This window comes from Pseudorasbora parva, chromosome 5 (assembly GCF_024679245.1).
Source record: "Pseudorasbora parva isolate DD20220531a chromosome 5, ASM2467924v1, whole genome shotgun sequence".
NCBI lineage: Eukaryota > Metazoa > Chordata > Actinopteri > Cypriniformes > Gobionidae > Pseudorasbora > Pseudorasbora parva.
Genome location: NC_090176.1, coordinates 263791 through 286283, shown reverse-complemented (window position 1 = coordinate 286283; position 22493 = coordinate 263791). Strand labels below are relative to the sequence as shown.

The 22493-nt window shown below is 43.3% G+C and overlaps 1 protein-coding gene across 2 annotated transcripts in view; it reads left to right on the top strand.

Moving 5' to 3' along the window:
* The window catches only part of map4k4 (mitogen-activated protein kinase kinase kinase kinase 4), a 70076-nt gene extending 53253 nt beyond the window's left edge, over positions 1-16823 (top strand). For both annotated transcript variants that reach the window (XM_067442964.1, XM_067442963.1), the window contains 8 exons: positions 2092-2259; positions 5271-5414; positions 6695-6829; positions 6934-7034; positions 7728-7877; positions 8210-8369; positions 12962-13101; positions 15027-16823. In XM_067442964.1, the coding sequence (XP_067299065.1) occupies positions 2092-2259; positions 5271-5414; positions 6695-6829; positions 6934-7034; positions 7728-7877; positions 8210-8369; positions 12962-13101; positions 15027-15110 (1082 nt within the window). In that variant the 3' untranslated portion in view covers positions 15111-16823. The remainder of the gene's footprint in view (positions 1-2091; positions 2260-5270; positions 5415-6694; positions 6830-6933; positions 7035-7727; positions 7878-8209; positions 8370-12961; positions 13102-15026) is intronic.
* Positions 16824-22493: the final 5670 nt, after the last annotated feature.

Genomic DNA, 22493 nt, shown 5'->3' with positions numbered 1-22493 from the left:
CTCCTCATTTATACAGCGCTCTGTACAGTCCTGCTTCACAGGGCTCACAGGAGACTCAGGGACAGATAGTGTGTCGGCTTGTCCAGCTTAAATATGTTTTTGATCGATTCATTTCAGTTGTAAAAATCATTAGTTATTATCTTAGGGTCTGCTGAAACGACTGAAAACAGAGAACTTAACTGCGTTCTGGCCATTCATAACACGACATCTGTGTTTGCTGGCCTGAGAGTGCTAACTTTGAGATGGGTTTATCGACACCGTTAACTTGTATTAACTTGTGTAAACATTTACATTTACATTTAATCATTTAGCAGATGCTTTTATCCAAAGCAACTTACAAAGAGGGGAGAGCAATAGAAGCAACGAAACAAACAAAGGCCAACAACCTGTAAGAGCTGTAAGAAGTCTCAGTTAATTGAGCACAGTACACAAACAATAAAAAAGTTTTTCAGACAAACAAATAGAACATTTAATGGATAGTTAAGTGCTAGTCTTCATTGGTCAGGTGCAGTTGGAAAAGATGTGTCTTAAGATGCTTTTTGAAAATGGCTACAGACTCGGCAGCACGAATTGAGATCGGCAGGTCATTCCACCAGGTGGGAACGGTCCAGGAAAATGTCTGTGAGAGCGATTTCATGCCTCTTTGGGATGGAACCACGAGGCTTCGCTCACTCGCAGAACGCAAGCTTCTGGAGGGTGTGGAAGTCTGAACAAGTGAGTTTAGGTATATTGGTGCAGAGCCAGTGGTTGTTAGGCGAGAACTAGTGCCTTGAATTTGATGCGAGCAGCCATTGGCAACCAGTGCAGTATGATGAAGAGAGGCGTAACATGCGCTCTCTTCGGCTCAATAAAGACCACTCTCGCCGCTGCATTCTGGATCAGCTGCAAGGGTTTGATAGTGCATGCTGGAAGCCCAGCCAGAAGAGCATTACAATAGTCCAGTCTGGAGAGAACAAGAGCTTGAACCAGGAGTTGTGCAGCCTGTTCTGATAGGAAGGGTCTAATCTTTCTAATGTTGTATAAGGCAAATCTGCAGGACCGGGCTGTTGCAGTAATGTGGTCAGTGAAGTTTAACTGGTCATCAATCACAACTCCAAGGTTCCTGGCTGTCCTTGATGGAGTTATGGTCGATGTACCAAGCTGAATGGAGAAATTTTGAGGAAGTGCTGGGTTGGTTGAGAAAACAAGTAATTCTGTCTTTGCAAGATTGAGTTTAAGATGATGCTCTTTCATCCAGTCAGAAATGTCTGTCAGACAGGCAGCGATACGAACACTGACTGTAGGATCATCTGGTTGAAATGAGAAGTAGAGTTGAGTGTCATCAGCATAGCAGTGATAGGAGAAGCCGTGTTTCTGAATGACAGAACCTAATGATGACATGTAGATGGAGAAGAGAAGTGGTCCAAGGACTGAGCCCTGGGGAACCCCAGTAGCTAGATGATGTGACTTAGACACTTCACCTCTCCATGACACCCTGTAGGACCTAGCTTCTTGGTGTGTAGGACAGGGTGTAGGACCTACTCTCCTGTAGGATAAACTAACTTCTTATGTGTTCAATTACTTATCTGGCATGAATCAAGCTCCTCGGATCAGTGTGAACGGGAATCATTTTGATAAATTTGGAAAACATTTGGATAAATTGCAGAAAATTATTTTAATAGTCGTTGTTAATCGTTTGATCAATTGAAGCAATTAAGGCTTTATGGACAAAGGAAGAAATTATTTTTGGGCAATAACAACACATTTCCCCGGAAAGCAATTTAATGTTTTTTCTATTCAAAGAATTTACCCATTATACTAGTATTTGTTGTACTGTATTTATTTAATAACTTTAAAAAAGGTAAACATTACTTAATTGTCTTGAAAATAATGTCAAAATAACTTACTTTTCTTAATGCAACAAATGTTCTCTTGAATGTGAGAGATGTCTGGAATTATCCTATACACACAGTACACTCGCGTATACACTATGTTCTGCAGCTGTAATCTGAGCGTGCTGTAAGGTATGATGTCGATGATTAGATATGAGCTTTACCATCAGGATTTGTGTGTATCTGTGTGTAATAGATCTTTATATGTGCTGTGTCTCAGGGTACAGTAATGACGCTCGACTGCAGGAGGCTCTGCGCCAGGACGCGTCTCGTAAGGGCTCGGTGGTCAATGTTAACCCCGTCAACACACGGCCACAGAACGACACGCCGGAGATCCGCAAATACAAGAAGAGATTTAACTCCGAGATCCTGTGCGCTGCTCTGTGGGGTGAGTCCGGCTCAGCTCTGGGCTTCTGACCACCGTAAAGGATGCTCTCAGTGCACATTAATGTGTTTATTTCTGACACATGCCCAGCATTATCTGGGTTAGTTTACTGATGCTGCATAAAGCTGATGTTTCTCCTGATGCTGCTGAACTTGGCCTCAGATTCAATCAATCAATCAATCAATCAATCAATCAGTCATCTTTATTTCTATCGCTCTTCTCCAGCGGCGATTGTGTCAGAGCAGCTTCAGTGTCAAACAGGACAATACTGCAGCAGAATTAGATTTGGCTGTACAGTCGTTCTGGAGGAAACAGTGATGTTATCAGCTTATTTTAATTTATCATAGAGAGACAATGCTGGCAGATCAGTATTATAGTTTATAGAATTAAATAAGCCTAATTAATTAATTTTATTTGTACATTTAGTTGAATAATTTGGATCATAATGTTAGTGTCCCCAACTGAACAAGCCAAGCCAAAGGCGACCAAAGGAACCGAAACTCCATCAGGACATGACGGAGAAAAATAAACCTTAGAGAAACCAGACTCAGTTCTCCTCTGGCCTATTAACACACTGTGTATTAAGATTCAAGGTCTTTGGCATCTGAGAAACAAAGTTTGCACATATTTACTTATTTCATTTTAATGACATCATGTATCCTATATAATCTCCTGATATTAGTCGTATGGGCAGGATTTGAGTGCAAAGATAGAAATATCTGTACAGTAGGGATGCAAAAAAAGTTAGTTTTTTTAAAAATGGTTTTCGGTTCAGTTTTTTGCTCTTCTACTCTTAGGTGACAGGAACTGCAAGAAGTTAAGGAGAAAAAAGACATTTTTTTATTGCAATAGTCTTTCTTTATTTTACTTAAAATAATTGGAAATCCTTACTTAAACTTAAAACTTTGCTTAAAAAAAACAGAGAACACACTCCTAGTGTATAATATAAAATAAATATATATATATATAAAGAATTACATTGGCAGCTCAGAGCTGTACAGCAGCATTTAAGTGAATGAAATTGAATGAATAAATGTAAAAATAAAACACTACATAGACTTCACAATAGAATATCCACTCCCCTAAAGGATTATTAGGAGCACACACTAATACTGTGTTTGACCCTTTCTCCTTCAGATCTGCCTTAATTCTCCGTGGCATTGATCAACAAGCTGCTGAAAGCATTCTTTAGAAATGTCGGCCCATATTGATAGGAGAGCATCTTGCGGTTGATGGAGATTTGTGGGATGCACATCCAGGGCACGAAGCTCCCGTTCCACCACATCCCAAAGATGCTCTATTGGGTTGAGATCTGGGGACTGTGGCGGCATTTTAGTTCAGTCAACTCATCGTCATGTTCAAGAAACCAATCTGAAATGATTGGAGCTTTGTGACATGGTGCATTATCCTGCTGGAAGTTGCCATCAGAGGATGGGGACGTGGTGGTCATAAAGGGATGGACATGGTCAGAAACAATGCTCAGGTAGGCCGTTGCCCAATTGGCACTAAGGGCCCTAAAGTGTGCCAAGAAAACATCCCCCACACCATTACACCACCACCACCAGCCTGCACAGTGGGAACAAGGCATGATGGGTCCATGTTCTCATTCTATTTACGTCAACTTCTGACTCATACCAAATTCTGAGACATACCATCTGAATGTCTCAACAGAAATCGATTTTTTTCAACATTCAGTCTTCAACTGTCCAATTTTGGTGAGCTTGTGCAAATTGTCGCCTCTTTGTCCTATTTGTAGTGGAGATGAGTGGTACCCGGTGGGGTCTTCTGCTGGTGTAGCCCATCCGCCTCAAGGTTGTGTGTGTTGTGGCTTCACAAATGCTTTGCTGCATACCTCGGTTGTAACGAGTGGTTATTTCAGTCAAAGTTGCTCTTCTATCAGCTTGAATCAGTCGGCCCATTCTCCTCTGACCTCGAGCATCAACAAGGCATTTTCTCCCACAGGACTGCTGCAGACTGGATGCTCTTCCCTTTTCACACCATTCTTTGTAAACCCTAGAAATGGTTGTGTGTGTAAATCCCAGTAACTGAGCAGATTGTGAAATACTCAGACCGGCCCGTCTGGCACCAACAACCATGCTACGCTCAAAACGGCTTAAATCACCTTTCTTTCCCATTCTGACATTCAGTTTGGAGTTCAGGAGATTGTCTTGACCAGGACCACACCCCTAAATGCACTGAAGCACTGCCATGTGATTGGCTGATTAGATAATTGCATTAAGGAGAAATTTAACAGGTGTTCCTAATAATCCTTTAAGTGAGTGTACATTGATTCTTAGCTACTGTATTACTTTACAGGTCAAGAGAAGTGAGTGATTTTCTCTTTGTCTTTTGTTGTTGTATTAACATTAAAGGGATAGTTCACTCAAAAATGAATGAACTATCTTTAAACGCCTGCAAATAATGAACTTTGGTGATTTTGAATAACTATAGTGTTGTGAGTATAACTCTCTGACAGCAGCATTGCAAGCGTGGCTAAACACCCCCTAACTCTAGTGCATATGATTGGATATTTGCTCATATCAGCGCGTAGACTCACAGGCACACTCAAACAGAGCCGAAATAAACTGAGAGAAATATTTCAAACGGAGAGAAATAGAAATAATTCTGAAATTGAACACAAAAAAAACCACGCAATTCCCAAGCGCGAATTGAATCATGAATGCCGTGCCACATGGTTCAATATTATAATGAGAATTGTGGCATCCCTAGTGTACAGTATTGTGAAAAGTATTGCATTGTTACTGTATGAATGTTTCTTAAACATTCCTGGTCTTATTGTGTATGATTGACCAGTGCATGTTTATCCAAAGACAACGAAGTGCTATCCTTTATCAGAATAACTCATCCTGCTTTTCCTTCCCATGAATATTGAGCATCTTGTATTAGTCCCGTTAAAGAACAGGCTTTGAGCAGTTTCGCGCTGACTTCACACTCGAGTGATGCTAGAGAAGGGTATTTAAGCAGATGTCTTCCTCTCTCTCTCTCCTCTTCAGGGGTGAATCTGTTAGTCGGGACCGAGAGTGGACTCATGCTGCTGGATCGCAGCGGTCAAGGGAAAGTCTACCCGCTCATTAGCCGTAGACGCTTTCAACAAATGGATGTTTTGGAGGGACTTAATGTGCTAGTGACAATATCAGGTAGGGAAGCCTCGCACAGGATCTCTGGTCCACATGGAGGAGGATGTGTTTGTGCGACTGCACGTATGCCTTCAGTGTCACGTGACGTTGCATAACATCCTCTCTTGTGATTTGCTTCTCTCCCGTACCTTCACAAACACTTCCTCTATTTCTGTCTGTCTCTGTGGTGAAGTCTCAGACACGACAAAACTGTGCAAATCTTCGTCCTAAAGTTGTTGTGACACATGCTGTACTTTATTATGTTTAGACATGTTGAAATATTCCATGACACACAGGAAGTCCTGTCCTTTAGATATGATCTAGACTAGCTACAGATGCGTTAGATATGGAAAAGGCTTTGTTGTTGAAGTCCACTATAGGCAAGTTGTGATGAACTCAGATTCAGTTTATTGACAGATAGAAACGTAACACCTAAACGGAAACTGGAACATGGCTCGGTCATAAACAAACATGAACTTGATCAAGACGAACACTCACCAGACAGCAGTCTCACACACACACACACACACACACACACACACACACACACACACACACACACACACACACACACACACACACACACACACACACACACACACACACTGATAACTTAACCAGACACACGTGTGAATAATCAATGAATCAATCACAAACCGAGCAGTTTAATCTCCTGCCGTATCGGAGAGAAGTGTAGCCGCTCGTTGATCTGCCGTGTGTGTGTCTTTAATGCAGAGACTCTCCGTGTGTTTGCAGTTTAAATATAATGATGCATTTAAAAGTGAATGGCCAAACGTGTCATTACAAAAGTTCACGATGCTGATGCAGGTGAAATATAATGTGGACAACACTGAATAAATATATTTTCGTCAGGTTAAATATTGATAGTCACTTAAACCTTTATCCAAACCTCTCTTCTTAACCACCTGACTCGCACAATCGTCATGTTTGTGGTTTTTAACACTTTTATCCACGTTTGTAGTTCTAAGCGAATCCTCGTCCAACTCGCAATGGGTTGTGGGTAATATCCGCCGCTAGAGTGTGTGTCGATCTGTACTTCCAATTCTGCCCGGAAATAGTAAACCATCCGGGAATAACTGACTGAGCATGACTGAGAGTAAACTTCAAGCAAAACCCAAAAGGCACGATCTATCATGCTAATGCATAATTCTATTTTGATTTTAAAATGTTTTCTTTTCGTTTGTGTGATAAGCATTACTCACTGAACAGAGTTAAACCTGTCCGTAAGCCACAGATGTCATCGTTTCCTGAGAAGTGTTGATTCCAGCTTCCTCTCCTAGGGAAGAAGAATAAATTGCGTGTGTACTATCTTTCGTGGCTGAGGAACAAGATCCTCCACAACGACCCGGAGGTGGAGAAGAAGCAGGGCTGGACCACCGTAGGAGATCTGGAGGGCTGTGTGCATTATAAAGTCGGTATGTGTTCAGACCCACCAGAGCCCGGATCGGGTATTCCTACTCTGCATTATTGGTCTGATTGTCCATTTCACACTGACGTCTGTTGTTTGTTTGGTCTGTAGTGAAGTACGAGAGGATCAAGTTCTTGGTTCTGGCCCTGAAGAATTCAGTAGAGGTGTATGCGTGGGCTCCCAAACCCTACCATAAGTTCATGGCTTTCAAGGTGACGACCCTTAGGTCCATGAGCTGTTGGACTCACTACCATCTGAGGAACGATAACAACATCGACAGCCAATCAGAATCCATTCTGCTTTAAAGAGCTTGAGCATTAACTGGCACTGCGCTTACAATAAACAGATCGATAAGCTCATCTGTGCCCCTGGAGCACAAAACCAGTCGTGCGTCTCACGGTATATCTGTGGCCGTAGCCAACTATACTTTATAAGGGTCAACATTATCCACTTTTCTTTTATGCCATAAATCATTAGGATATTAAGATCATGTTCCATGATGAAATGTTGTACATTTCCTACTGTAAATATATCAGATGTATTATTAGTAGTAATATGTATTGCCACGGACTTCATTTGGACAACTTTATAGGAGATTTTCTGAATTTGTAAATTTTTTTGCACCCTCAAATCCCAGAATTTCAAATATTGTCCAATCCTAACAAACCACACATCAGTGCAGAGATTATATATTCAGCTTTCAGATCATCTACACATCTCATGACCCTTATGATTTGGTTTTGTGGTCCAGGGTCACATATAGTTATTAAAGTTACATTTATCGTCCTTGGTTTAAATGGGCCTTCAAATGAAATATGCTGATATTTATTGTAAAATGAAGGTAAAGTCATTGAAGAATCTCAGAGTGCATGTAAAAGTTTGCCATTTCTCTCTTTATGTGCTAGTCGTTTGGTGATTTGGTGCACAAGCCACTGCTAGTTGACCTCACAGTTGAAGAAGGCCAAAGGTTAAAGGTCATCTATGGGTCCTGCTCTGGGTTCCATGCCGTGGATGTAGACTCCGGAGCCGTCTATGACATTTATCTGCCAACTCACGTATGTATTGATCGTGAAAAGCAGTAGTTTGGACTTTTGGTCCCACATTATATTAAGTGGCTTCAACTACTAGGTGTTTGCATCGCATTGTATGTATTATGTTCGTATTGTATTGCAAAACCCTTTTTTCTGCTATTGAGGTGGGATGTGGGTGGGGTTAAGGGTAGGTTGAGGTGTAAGGGAAAGGTCAACGGTGTAATTATAAATGTAATTAGAGCTGTGATAACATGTTTTTGGGGAAACGTGTGCAAGTGCATTGCATCAAATGATTGATTTCAATGTTAGTAAATGTTAGTTAAGGGGAACCAAACTTTTTCCTTGTTTTGCTGTAGATCCAGATGAGTATCCAGTCGCATGCCATCATCATCCTGCCGAACACGGATGGCATTGAGCTGCTGGTGTGTTATGAAGACGAGGGTGTGTATGTCAACACCTACGGCCGTATCACCAAAGACGTGGTGCTCCAGTGGGGCGAGATGCCCACTTCTGTCGGTAAGCTCACTCTTTCAGAAGGCCGACTCCTGTTTTGTTCGTAAATAACTGTCAGTGTGTTTCCATGTAGTAAGAATCAAGTGCAGTGGTTTTTGCATGGTTGAGCTACTCTGTGTAAGTACACATGACACGATGCATATTCGGCTTTGTGAAGCATTAAACGCCGTGTTGTGCACTTGCTCTGTCAGCGGTGTTTTACACCACAAGACAATGTCTGCCTGATTTATGCAAATTATTTGAGCAGTGACTTTTGAGAGTGTCCACCAATGGGAGCAAAGTCAGAGGAATTGCATGTGATCCATATCCTGTCATATATTGTAATGTGTTGTCAAGGAGAAATAAGTTGGCGTATGAAGCTTTTTATGTTAAATAAAGGCTACTCGCCTGGCTCAAACTGTTTGTCGGGGAAATGGCTCCGTGCTTGTTTTCTCTTTTTAATCAGCGTTCTCTCCAGCCTACAGTACCGCTGGACATGGACTTTATCCAACTGCACAACCCTGCAGGCTGGTACATTGTTTCTCTTTTATATTATACATTTATGCTCTGATTGCGTTTATATATAGTCTTTCCCCTCCAGAATGTTTATTTTTAGCAGAAGGAAACGTCATCATCAAGTCAAGTCATCTTCATTTATAAAGTGTTTAATACAATAGATTGTTTCAAAGCAGCTTTAAAGGGGGACATGATTCAGGGATGCAAACAGTTCAATTCTGCTCTAAAGCAGCTCGAAAAAGAAAGGAGTGTCATTGTTGAGGTCAGTTCAGGGATGATTTGGTTTCATTTAATAACCATGTAAAGATCATAAAATAAGGTTTCAGTTATAGAGCAGCTCTGGAGAAAGTGATGTCCTCATCCAGCTTAGTTAAGATCTCATCCAATAGTCTCAGTACAGCTATATCAATAATTTTGATAAATATATTAAATGTCCCAAACATAGCAAGCCAGAGGCGACGGTGGCGAGAACCCAAAGTCCATCAGGAGACCGAATGAAGGAAAAACCATTGGGAGAAACCAGGTTCGGTTCTCCTCTGGCCAACAATCAGTGTATGATTATGATTCCAGGCTGCATCGAGTCAGATTGGGTTTGATTGTCATTCAGAATATTTCCTGCAGTTCCTTCTGCTTGAAGATTGGGATACATCTCACTGGCATTTGGAGGGAGGAGGAGTTGAAGCTGGCCATAGGGTCTGTACAGAAGATGTGTCTGGTTCCTGTGGTCTTTACTGAGGATCTTTGCTGATGGCTGTTGTCAACAAGGTCTTCAAAGGGTGTCGGTCTAGTTCACGGTCTCCGCTGACATTCAGGGCTGTTGTGGTCATCTTTAGGTGCAGGTCCACCATCTGATCTGGATACGGACCTGATCCAGCTATGGTAACCTCGGGGATAAGGATAAAACAGAGAGACTAATATAAGCAAAGATAGTATTCTTAATACAATGTAACCGGTACATTAAGTGTTATGGGAAGTGTTTCTGGTTCCGACTGTCATATACAGCCTAACAATCGATGGGTCTTTAATGTAGATTTTAACTGACAGAGTGTGTCTGCCTCCAGAACAATGCTAGGAAGACTGTTCCAGAGTTTAGGAGCTAAATAGGAAAAGGATCGACCGCCTGCAGTTGATTTAGATATTCTAGGTATGATCAACTGGCCAGAGTTTAGAGACCGCAATAGACGTGATGGAGTATAATGTGTTAAGAGCTCGCTTAAGTACCGGAGCTAAACTATTTAGTGCTTTGTAAGTAATAAGCAGGATTTTAAAAGAGGTTTTACAGATGCTAGAAACGTGGCTTTCAAATGAAAGATTGGTATCAAAGAGCACACCCAGGTTCCTCACTGACGACGAGGGCTTGACAGAGCATTCATCAAGTGTTAGACAGTATTCTCGGTTACTACTTGTGGAGCTGTTCTGTCCAATACTTCAAATCTCTGTTTTTTTTTTTTTTCAGAATTACGGAAATTACTATTACCAGTTTTTGTATTGACTATTAATTTTGTTAGTTTTGTGAATCGGTACATTTCGTCAGGACATGAAGAAATATAGAGCTGAGTATCATCAGCATAACAATGAAAACGGCGCGCTTCCTAGAGATATTTTGCATGGTTGAAAATCAATGAAGTCTATAGATTATTAATTCTTATTAAGTAGATTTTTAAATTGTGTTTTTTTTATTTTATTTTTTTATGACAGACTTAATAACTTCCAGCATGAAAGTTTTGGGGAAATATCCTAATGATATTGATTAAATAATAATATTAAGAAGAGGGTTTATGACTTCTGAAACCATCTTTTTCAGTAGCTTAGTCGGTATAGGGTCTAACATGCAGTACATGTTGTTGATTTTGATGATTTAACAAGTTTAGACAGTTCTTCTCTGGCCAAAAAAGGTTTGAAATTGTTCCCTGGGGGTCTACAGTGCATGATCCGATGCTATACAGTAGTAGACGGCTGCATGTTTATAATTTGTCTCAGTAGTATCAATCTTACTAGTAAAGAAGTTCATAAAGTCATCACTGCTGTGCTGTTTGCAAACGTCTGCAGCTGAAGCTTTATTTCTTGTTAATTTAGCCACTGTATCGAATAAATACAGTAGCTAAATAGGATTGAGTTTTTCTTTTAAGAGCGTTGAGAAATAAGCAGACCTTGCAGTTTATGCGTAATACCTCTAGTTTTGTTTTTTTCCTGCTGTTTTCCATTTCCCAGGCTGTTCTCTTAAGGGTCAGTGTGTCCTCGTTGTACCACAGCATTGGACTATTTTCTTTAATCTTCTTTAAATGCAAAGGAGCAACTACTGTATGTCTAAAGTTTCTGTTTAAATGAGTCCACCCCCCAATATTATTATTATAAAGTAATGTAATCGTCAGGTTTTAGCCAGGTTTCTGTCAAACGCAGCACATCTAGGTTATGTCTGTAATCATATCGTTGACAAAAAGAGCTTTGGTAGAAACAATCTAGAACCCCGGGCTTTATTATTTGGTCATCTGTATTATATCTGTTTTTTATTTGTTGGACATTAAATGGGTTCAAGAGTAATAATATCTAGGTGAAAGAGTCTCTATGTGCTGGGATTTAGCTGACTTTGGTGACGTGAGACAGCTAGCAGACGGTTGGTTTAGCCAGTTTGTCTGCGTCCTGACCTGGGCCCCAGTGAGTCAAGGTTTAGCTCTTAGACTATGTGCAGGAGGGATGAATACCGTCTCTTTTGAACAGGTCAGGTCTGCCCCAAAAACTTTTCCAGCTGTCAATGAACCCCATGTTATTTTGCAGACACCACTTAGACAACCAGCCATTGAGTGATGATACTGCTAAGTATCTCATCACCACAATAACCAGGCAGGGGGCCAGAGCATATCATCAAACCAAACAACGCATGGAGCTCACTAAGCTAGTTGCATCCAAAGCCGTATCTAAATCTTTCGCATTCTTACTATCCTCAATTAAAGTTTAGATGCGTGTCTCTAATTCTGAAATCTTCTCTGTCAGTCGGACTATTTCTCTGCATTTATAACATGTGAAGCCCTAAACCTGGCAGGCAGTACAAGTAACAATAACAGGAGAAGATGCTGTTTTGGATGGATTTTGAATCTTCAGAGATGTTTTGGTGGTAAAAGATGAGTGCAATATACAGCAAGCATGAACAAGTTAAGGCAAACAGGAGTAAGAACACCCACTACCTAAAACAACAATAATGGTGTTTGTCAGGTGACTAATCTTTGTGATATGGCGGATAACCCTAACGCCTGGCAGGAGAATGGAATGGGAAGACTGTGCTCTCACCCAATCCCTGGCCTCGTGCGTTCTATCTCCCAGCGGTTGCACTCACTGTTGTCTCCTCAAACTTCAGTGGCTCCAGTCTCTCCTTCACCTCATATCCCATGTGGCAGCAGAGCCTTGCCTAAAACCAAGCCCCATAACTCCTCAGGTGATCCTAGTGTCTGTCGTAGCCTCCTGACCCAGTGTACCCTGATGTCCGATCTTCAGCCATCCTCCTCCCCCTTAAACCAGTCAAATATGGCCTAAATCATGACTCTCTTCTCAGGAAGGACCCTGTTGTGGGTGACAGCTTTGTGGGAGGTTTGTTCTAAGCCTGTATTTGACCCTCTGGTCTTGTACCGTGGCTGGATATTCACTTGAGGGAAAGGCCGCTAGTTCATTCCTTCTACTCTAGAACTCATGAAGATAGGAAAGTGGAAGTGGAGTCTGAATGAAAGCAATGTTGTCTATACTTTGGTCAACCTGGGCATTATCATTTAACCTGGCCAGAGCTAAGAGCACGCAGGATGGTTCGGTATTGTAAATATAGTCACTGTTATGTGTTGTCCCAATCAGCTCTCTTCTGCAGTTAGGAAATAGCAGAGGTCAGAGGTCATCCCTCCTCCTGGGGAACCACTGTCCTTGAGCTTTAATCAAATACAGCTGAAGCAGCAAACCCAGCTCTTGAGCGTGCACATCCAGGTGAGCTAAAGCACAGTGGGTCTCCAGGAGCAGGTTTCTCAGAGAGACACTGAGGTTAGCCTATCAGATGTTCCAGTTAGGGTGTATTTGTTAACACGTCGTTATCTCTGACCTATATTGTTTTGTTTATCTTGCAGCTTATATCCGCTCTAACCAGATCATGGGCTGGGGAGAGAAGGCTATAGAGATCCGCTCTGTGGAAACCGGACACTTGGATGGAGTTTTCATGCACAAAAGAGCTCAAAGACTCAAGTTTCTGTGTGAGAGAAATGACAAGGTGAGTTGAAGATCTGCTGCAAATCAGGCAATGGCCCTTGGAAATGTAGTCTATTTTTGGAATGTGTATTATTATCTTAAAGCAAACATAATTTAATTATAATTGCTTTATTTTATAAAGGATAAAGGTGTACAGTCCCTGACAAAAGTCTTTTTTCGCTTGTGTACAAATTGACCTAAAGTGCCGCTGAAATATATTTCTAATCAAGATTTTTTTACAAGAAATGGCTCATTTTAATCCCACCAGCTTTTGTGATAATTTTTCAGTGAAAAACTAAACTTTCAAAAAGTAGTCTAATATTCACAGCTTGGTAAAGCCCATTGAGTCAATTTTTGCAAAGACATAAGTGTTGTCACCTTGTCATATGAGCTTCACCTGTGACTAATAATGGATCAATTAGGTCTCAAGTGTGTATAAAAAGAACCCCAGTACACTAGACCTTCACATCAACTGCAACTAGACCTCTGCAAACATGCCTAAGATTCACCCTGAGACTAAAGTTTTGATTATCAAGAGGCTGAAGATCAGATCCACTGCTGATGTGGCAGACACCTTCAATGTGTCTCAGCTTCAAGTACAGAGGATAAAAAAAAGATTTGAAGAGACTGGAGACGTTTTTGACAAGCCCAGGTCAGACAGACCCCGCAAGACAACTGCTCGAGAGGACCGTTTGTTGGCTCGAAAATCCAAGGCCAGCCCATTTTCCACTGCAGCAGAGCTCCACGAGACCTGGTCAGCTGAAGTCCCTGTGTCAACCAGAACAGTTTGTCGGATTCTGTCTCGAAATGGCCTCCATGGTCAAATCAGTGCCCAGAAGCCAGCACTAAACAAAAGACAATTGAAAAACCGTGTGGCATTTGCCAAGGCCCACAGCCTGCTAAAAGGATGGACGCTGGAAAAGTGGCAGAAGGTGGATTTTCAGATGAATCTTGTGTTGAATTACACCACAGTCGCCGCAAATATTGCAGGAGACCTACTGGAGCCAGAATGGATCCGAGATTCACCCAGAAAACAGTGAAGTTTGGTGGCGGAAAAATCATGGTCTGGGGTTACATCCAGTATGGGGGTGTGCGAGAGATCTGCAGGGGGGAAGACAACATCAATAGTCTAAAATACCAAGAAATCTTAGCTACCTCTTATTCCCAACCATAAAAGAGGCCAAATTCTGCAGCAGGACGGTGCTCCATCGCATACTTCCATCTCCACATCAAAGTTCCTCAAGGCGAAGAAGATCAAGATGCTCCAGGATTGGCCAGCCCAGTCACCAGACATGAACATCATTGAGCATATGTGGGGTAGGATGAAAGAGGACGCATGGAAGACGAAACCAAAGAATATTGATGAACTCTGGGAGGCATGCAAGACTGCTTTCTTAGCTATTCCTGATGACTTCATCAATAAATTGTATGAATCCTTGCCAAACCGCATGGATGCAGTCCTTCAAGCTCATGGAAGTCATACAAGATATTTGGATCTCACAGCACCACAACTCAATTTGCTGACATATTTTTGTATTTGCAGTAAATTTGTTCAATTTCTGTATAGGTGACAAAACTTTTGTCTTGCCAAAATTTGACCTTTCTGTCTTGATTAAATGATAAATATTTTTTCTGTGAACATTATTTATTTCAGTGCATTAAACATCATTTGGGAGGGTTTAAGCTTTTCATATGAGCTATTTCTAACACCAATGAATTAATTAAAAGTCAGGTTAATATCAGGTATTTCTAGAAAATAGATCAGCGACAAGACTTTTGTCAGGGACTGTATTATTTAAATGGTTTTTGTACTGCTTTTAATGTCTGCTAATTTCATAAAAGAATACCATAATCAAGAATACCTTTGCTGTAATGAAAATATGCTTCATAAAAATTGTGCACCAAAACCGTAGTGTTCCTTAAATGGTGTGTATTGTGTCCATGCAGGTGTTCTTTGCATCCGTGCGTTCTGGAGGCTCTAGCCAGGTCTACTTCATGACTCTGGGCCGGACCTCCCTGCTCAGCTGGTGAACTCGATCTGATCCGCCAGTGAAGTTTCTCAACGTGATTGGCCGAGGCCAGGCGGCACAAACGCCGGAGCCTGCTGAAGGACTGACTAACACAAATTGCGAATTGACAAAAATTGAATTTGCGTCCTTTTGCAGCGCGCTGCATGGGAACTGGCTTGAGTATTCTACAGTATTATTGCTAGTCTGTGTAAATGTCTTTCTCTAGAGTTTAATACAATCTGACTCCGCTGAGAGGAACGGGGGATTCTGCTGTTGTGTCTCTCAGTCACAAATAGTGTCATAACAATGGTGAAACACAAAATGGCTTTTTGTCCTGTATTTTATTTATGGGTTATTTATTTTTAGTTTTTTATTCATTTGTTTTAACTAAGCATAGTAGTTAGAGTAATGTGGAAAATGCCTGAGAGGTTAAACATTTCCTGACAGAATCCCAACCGGAGCTTTATGGAGTCGGCTAATGGTCATGTGATGTCAACAGGAAGCGGCCGGTTTGCTTTTGGCACGTCAGAAACATAGATCTGGATTAATGTCAATCTAATGTGGACTGTCCTGTGGCACTCTGTCGCCTCTTTTCTTGTCTTCTCACTTCCTCCTTCCCTCTTTTCTCTTCCGCCTCATTCCTGCATTGAAATGACCAATGAAAGAGTTTAATCCATATCTCCACTGGCCTTGAGAAGAGAAGTGTGATCTAAACCTCGTGTCCCATCCTGATGTTGAGAAGAGTGTGTGTGGGAAACTGAACAGACCAGAAACCGTAGCTCTAAAACTGACATTTGATTCATTTCATTGTTTTTTTTTCTTCATGTTTTTGTTCCAAGATCTGAGAGAATACAAACCATTCCAAACGGAGGTGTTCAGACTTTAGACGTCCCTGTAAGAACTGAGTCTGTGATGCAGAAACACCATTATTACCGTCTGTAACTGAACTGTGTGTTTAATAAAAGGCAGGACTGTGCGATGAAGTAACGGAAGCATATGAAAGGAGGGATGAGCGTGCATGAGTCGAGACACTCGCCACTGAAACATTTGGGTGTTTCTAGGTTTTTTTGTATTATTGTTTGTTTTATATCTTTTCTTTCTCTTTTTGAGTTACACACACACACACACACACACACATAAAGCACCTGTTGCATTGTCTCTTATGAAGTTATTTTCTCACTTCTGCTCTCCCCACACACAGTATTTATAGATTTATATGTTCTATAAGTTCTGCTTTTCTGTTGCTTGTGATGATTAGTATTAGATTTGAATCTAGTATTTGAACAAAGCTGTTAAAGAAGACCGTGATGCGTACGTGTTTAGAAGCAGACTCAACTGGTTTGGCTCTTTTCTCTGCGTTCCCTCAGTCCTGCACCGTTCGACTCGGCCAGCGGTCGGGACGTCTCCGTTATTGCCCTGATACATTCACCTGGAACTGAACAACAAGATTTAAACGAGCAACGTTTTGTAAATCCAATGTTCATTGTTGTGTTTTATTTTAAGATATTGTTTTCTATATTTCCACCATAATTCTTGTTAATTAATAAGAGTAATAATAATTCAGACGGTGTTTCCTCGGCGCTGCTTTGACTTTCTGAATATGTTCTTGGCTGACTGGTTGTCTGTTTTCAGTCGTGGCACTGTATCGTACGTCCTCTCTGTATATGACAGGAAGTCCTGTATTTTCCTGATGGTCCTTTTGTTTTTCTTTGGAAATAAATTCGGTTTACTTTAAGGGGTAATGCCTGTGTCATTTTTCCTCTTCATAAAGGGATTGGTAACCTAAAGGATGACTTCTGATGAGCTGTGATGGCCTTCATGTTGAAGAGGAAGGTCCTTCAATGGTCAGGGCCTGGAGAAGATCCGAGTCGCTGAGGTTATGCTCAACCGATCCCTATAATGACATGTGGTTCATTTCACTGCAAGGGTCCTTTCATTTAAAGTCTTTCACTTCAGATCAAAGCGATGGGTTATAGTTCAGTCACTAAGCTTTTATAGCTTAGTAATAGTTAGTAAGGTAGTTGTTAAGTTTAGGTATTTAAAGGATTAAGGGATGTAGAATAAGGTCATGCAGAATAAGGCGTTACTATGTTCTTTATAATTATAAATTAACAGCCAATATCCCAGTAATTTGCATGCTAATAAGCAACTAGTTAATATTGTGAAATGGACTCTGAACTAAAGAGTTACCAAATTGTCTATATATCCTAACCATTTACTTTTTTTTTAATTTTATCGAATAGTTTAGTTCTCTCTTGTTTCAAGCATGCCATGATTCAACCATTGCAAAAAATAAAACCCATTATCATAACCTTTTAATGATTTGAACAACGTTATTCAGAATTTTTATTTTTGGATTATTGTGATTCCTTGAATTTGGGGCTCCAATGACATTGTTGAATCATGTCCAGCTATTATTAAAATGCAGCAGCTAGACTTCTGACTGGGACTGAACAACAGGCCTACATTTAATCATTTAGCAGACGCTTTTATCCAAAGCGACTTACAAAAAGAGGAGAGCAATAGAGGCAACGAGACAAACAAGGCCAACAACCTGTAAGAGCTGTAAGAAGTCTCAGTTAATTGAGCACAGTACACAAACAATAAAAAAGTTTTTCAGACAAACAAATAGAACATTTAATGGATAGTTAAGTGCTAGTCTTCATTGGTCAGGTGCAGTTGGAAAAGATGTGTCTTAAGATGTTTTTTTTTAATGGCTACAGACTCGGCAGCACGAATTGAGATCGGCAGGTCATTCCACCAGGTGGGAACGGTGAAAAATGTCCGTGAGAGCGATTTCATGCCTCTTTGGGATGGAACCACGAGGCGTCGCTCACTCGCCGAACGCAAGCTTCTGGAGGGTGTGTAAGTCTGAACAAGTGAGTTTAGGTATATTGGTGCAGAGCCAGTGGTTGTTTTGTAGGCGATAACTAGTGCCTTGAATTTGATGCGAGCAGCCATTGGCAACCAGTGCAGTTTGATGAAGAGAGGCGTAACATGCGCTCTCTTCGGCTCATTAAAGACCACTCTCGCCGCTGCATTCTGGATCAGCTGCAAGGGTTTGATAGTGCATGCTGGAAGCCCAGCCAGAAGAGCATTACAATAGTCCAGTCTGGAGAGAACAAGAGCTTGAACCAGGAGTTGTGCAGCCTGTTCTGATAGGAAGGGTCTAATCTTTCTAATGTTGTATAAAGCAAATCTGCAGGACCGGGCTGTTGCAGTAATGTGGTCAGTGAAGTTTAACTGGTCATCAATCACAACTCCAAGGTTCCTGGCTGTCCTTGATGGAGTTATGGTCGATGAACCAAGCTGAATGGAGAAATTTTGAGGAAGTGCTGGGTTGGTTGAGAAAACAAGTAATTTTGTCTTTGCAAGATTGAGTTGAAGGTGATGCTCCTTCATCCAGTCAGAAATGTCTGTCAGACAGGCAGCGATACGAACACTGACTGTAGGATCATCTGGTTGAAATGAGAAGTAGAGTTGAGTGTCATCAGCATAGCAGTGATAGGAGAAGCCGTGTTTCTGAATGACAGAGCCTGTGTTTGTCCAATATTTGCTTCTTTGCAGTGGATCAGTTAGTTATAGGTCACAGTTCAAGCTGATATTGTTTGTTTTAAAGGCTTGCATGGTCATCCCAGGGGTCAGCAAGAATGGCACACACAAGTATAATCACAGAAATATGCTCTGCCAGTTGTGCGGACAGGCTGTCGGATCTGCATGCTAGCGCAGGTTATAATTTCACAGTTTAATAGCTCCCAACTTAAACATGCTGTGTGACTGTGAGGAATGATTAGTCGAATGGAGATCATGGCTTCTCTGTCATTGCCCCTCGTCTTTGGAACAGATGAGGAGTTAGTCTAAAGACTCTTGCCCTTGCATAGGCTGGATGATTGTTGTGCTTTGATCTATTCATTTGTTTTTGTTTAGGTAGCTGTAGCAATGTTCGTGAATGTGAGGAAGGAAGAGGACACGGGGGTCGGCTAGACGGTTGTTGCTCTTTTATTTTGTAACTCAATAGTCAAACACACTCAATAGTGTGGCTTCTCTCAGACTCAAAACAATAGCGATCACTTCCGGGTCGGCACTTCCGGCTTCCGGCAACTCAGTCTCTGTATGGGTTTGGCAACAACCGTCCTGACTCTCTCTCTCCCTGGTCTCTGGTTCCGCTGGTGTTTTATCCCGTCTCCGCGCTCATTACTGGAACAAGAGACAGGTGTTATTAATCTGCGTCCAACCCACTCACTTACCGCTCGTCCCGCGGCCCTCTCTCCCGCTGCAGACCTCGCTGAACCACGCCCCCCTTGCCACATACCCCCACCGCCCGACTCAGGCCGGGGAGCCGTCCGGCCTGCAGCCCCCCCCCCCCCCCCCCCATTTCTGGAGAGGAAATCGGCCACAGCCATCTGAGCACCCGGCCTGTGGACCACCTTGAACTTAAACGGCTGAAGAGCCAGATACCAACGGGTGATCCGCGCGTTGGTATCCTTCATGCGGTGGAGCCATTGGAGAGGAGCGTGGTCCGAACAGAGAGTGAACTCCCGCCCCAGGAGGTAATAGCGGAGAGTGAGAACAGCCCATCTGATGGCCAAACACTCCTTCTCTATGGTGCTGTACTTAGCTTCCCTCTTGGAGAGCTTACGGCTAATGTACAGCACCGGCCGCTCTCCCCCCTCCACCTCCTGGGCCAGGACTGCGCCCAGCCCCCTGTCCGACGCGTCAGTCTGCAACAAGAAAGGGAGAGAAAAGTCAGGGGAGTGTAAAAGCGGCCCGCCACATAGAGCAGCCTTTACTTGGGTAAAAGCCTGTTGACACGGCTCCGTCCACTGGACCGTATCTGGTAGCCCCTTTCTAGTAAGATCAGTCAAAGGGCTGGTGAGGTCTGAATAATTTGGTATAAACCGTCTATAATATCCCGCCAGCCCCAAGAACTGTCTTACCTCCTTTTTGGTCTTGGGCCTCGGACAGGTTGCAATTGCGGCAGTCTTATCAATTTGGGGACGCACCTGCCCATGACCCAAGTGGAAGCCCAGATACCTTACTTCCACCCGCCCAATCGCACACTTCTTCGGATTGGCCGTGAGCCCCGCTCCCCTCAGCGACCTCAGGACCGCCCTCACATGCTGCATATGCCGCTGCCAATCGTGACTATAAATCACTATGTCATCCAGGTACGCAGCAGCATATGCAGCATGGGGACGCAAAATCCTATCCATGAGTCGCTGGAAGGTTGCGGGCGCCCCGAACAAGCCGAAAGGAAGCGTGACAAATTGGTGTAATCCAAACGGCGTGGTGAAAGCTGTTTTTTCTTTGGACAATGGAGACAAGGGGATCTGCCAATAGCCCTTTGTTAAGTCCAGTGTCGAATAAAATCGAGCCGTGCCTAACCGATCAAGCAACTCGTTAACCCGCGGCATTGGATACGCGTCGAATTTCGACACAGCGTTCACCTTGTGGTAGTCCACACAGAACCTGACCGAGCCGTCTGTTTTGGGGACCAAAACTATCGGGCTCGCCCAGTCACTGTTGGACTCCTCGATTACTCCCATGTCGAGCATTGCGCCTAATTCTTCCTGAACTACTTTTTTCTTGTGTTCAGGCAAGCGATACGGCCGGCTGCGAACTACCACGCCCGGCTCGGTCTCGATATGGTGCTGAATCAAGTCGGTACGTCCCGGTAGGGGCGAGAACACGTCAGCGAACTCCGCCTGCAATTTCGATAAATCAGTGAGTTGTAACGGTGAGAGGTGATCTCCCCCAGGGGCCAACGCGACTGATTGCGCTTTAATGTTCGCCTCTGGCCCGAGATCATCCTCTCCCCCGATCACCGTTGCCAACAACACCGATTCCACCTCATTCCATTTTTTTAGCAGGTTGAGGTGGTATATTTGACGTGCCGCGTTCTTATCGGATCGTATCACTTCATAATCGAGCTCTCCTATCTGTCGTGCGACCTCAAACGGCCCCTGCCACTTTGACATTAATTTTGAGCTCGACGTTGGGAGTAGAACGAGCACTTTCTCTCCCGGTGTGAATTTGCGTAGTTTAGTACCCCTGTTATATGACCGGCTCTGGCGGTCCTGGGCTTGCAACAAATTCTCCCTAGATAGCCGCCCCAATGTGTGGAGTTTTGTTCGCAAGTCCATGACGTACTGAATTTCGTTTTTGGCCAACGAAGGCCCCTCCTCCCAAGTTTCTCGTAGGACATCCAGCATCCCCCGTGGCTGCCGACCGTAGAGAAGCTCGAAGGGGGAAAACCCCGTGGAGGCTTGCGGGACCTCGCGCACAGCAAATAAGAGGGGTTCTAACCACCGATCCCAATTTTTGGCGTCTTCCTGTACGAATTTACGGATCATGGATTTAAGAGTGCGATTAAATCGTTCGACCAAGCCGTCTGTTTGTGGCTGATAGACGCTGGTTCGAATGGATTTAATGCCCAATAATCCGTACAATTCGCTTAACGTGCGTGACATAAACACCGTGCCTTGATCAGTGAGGATTTCCTTCGGAATCCCCACCCGGGAGATTAAACGAAACAGTGCGTCCGCAACACTCTTCGCCGAGATGTTGCGGAGAGCCACTGCTTCCGGATATCGTGTTGCGTAGTCCACGATAACTAGCGCAAAACGATGTCCGTGTGCGGATCGCTCTAATGGCCCGATGAGGTCCATCGCAATTCTCTCGAAGGGGACCTGCATTAATGGAAGGGGGCGCAATGGCGCTTTTGGGGCGGCCAGTGGATTCACCAACTGACATTGCGGACAAGACGCGCACCACCTGCGCACATTGTCATGAATGCCTGGCCAAAAAAATCGGGTCATTAAACGATTCAGCGTGGCCGCCTGTCCCAGGTGGCCCGCCATTGGGTTAGAATGAGCCGCCTGGAAAAGCATTTCCCGGCGGCTCTTTGGTACTAACAGCTGGGTTGTATCTAGCTTTGTCTGAGTGTCTTGGGTCACTCGATACAACCGTTCCTTAATTATGGCAAAATATGGATACGAGACAGGCAAGGCAGGTTGGAGAGACTGACCGTCAATCAATCGGACCTGTTGGAAGGCATTTTTGAGGATCTCATCTTGTGACTGCTCCAGCGGAAAGTCATCGCGGTCCGAGAGAATCAGTCTCTCGATCCCGCTCGGTTCCGCTGAAGCTGTCCTCAAGGGTCCCGTCTCAGTCTCCCCAAGCTGCACTCGCGCCGCCCCCCTCCGCGCCTTCTTCTCCCAAGCGGCATCCGCGCATAACAACCCCAATAACGCCGAAAAGGCGGGCCAATTTGTCCCCAGAATTAGCGGATGCCGGAGGTGTGGACTAACCGCCACCTCTACACTATGCTTTTTCCCCCGAAATTGTATCGTGACCGGGACAACCGGGTATTCCACCACATCCCCGTGCACACACCGCACCTTAA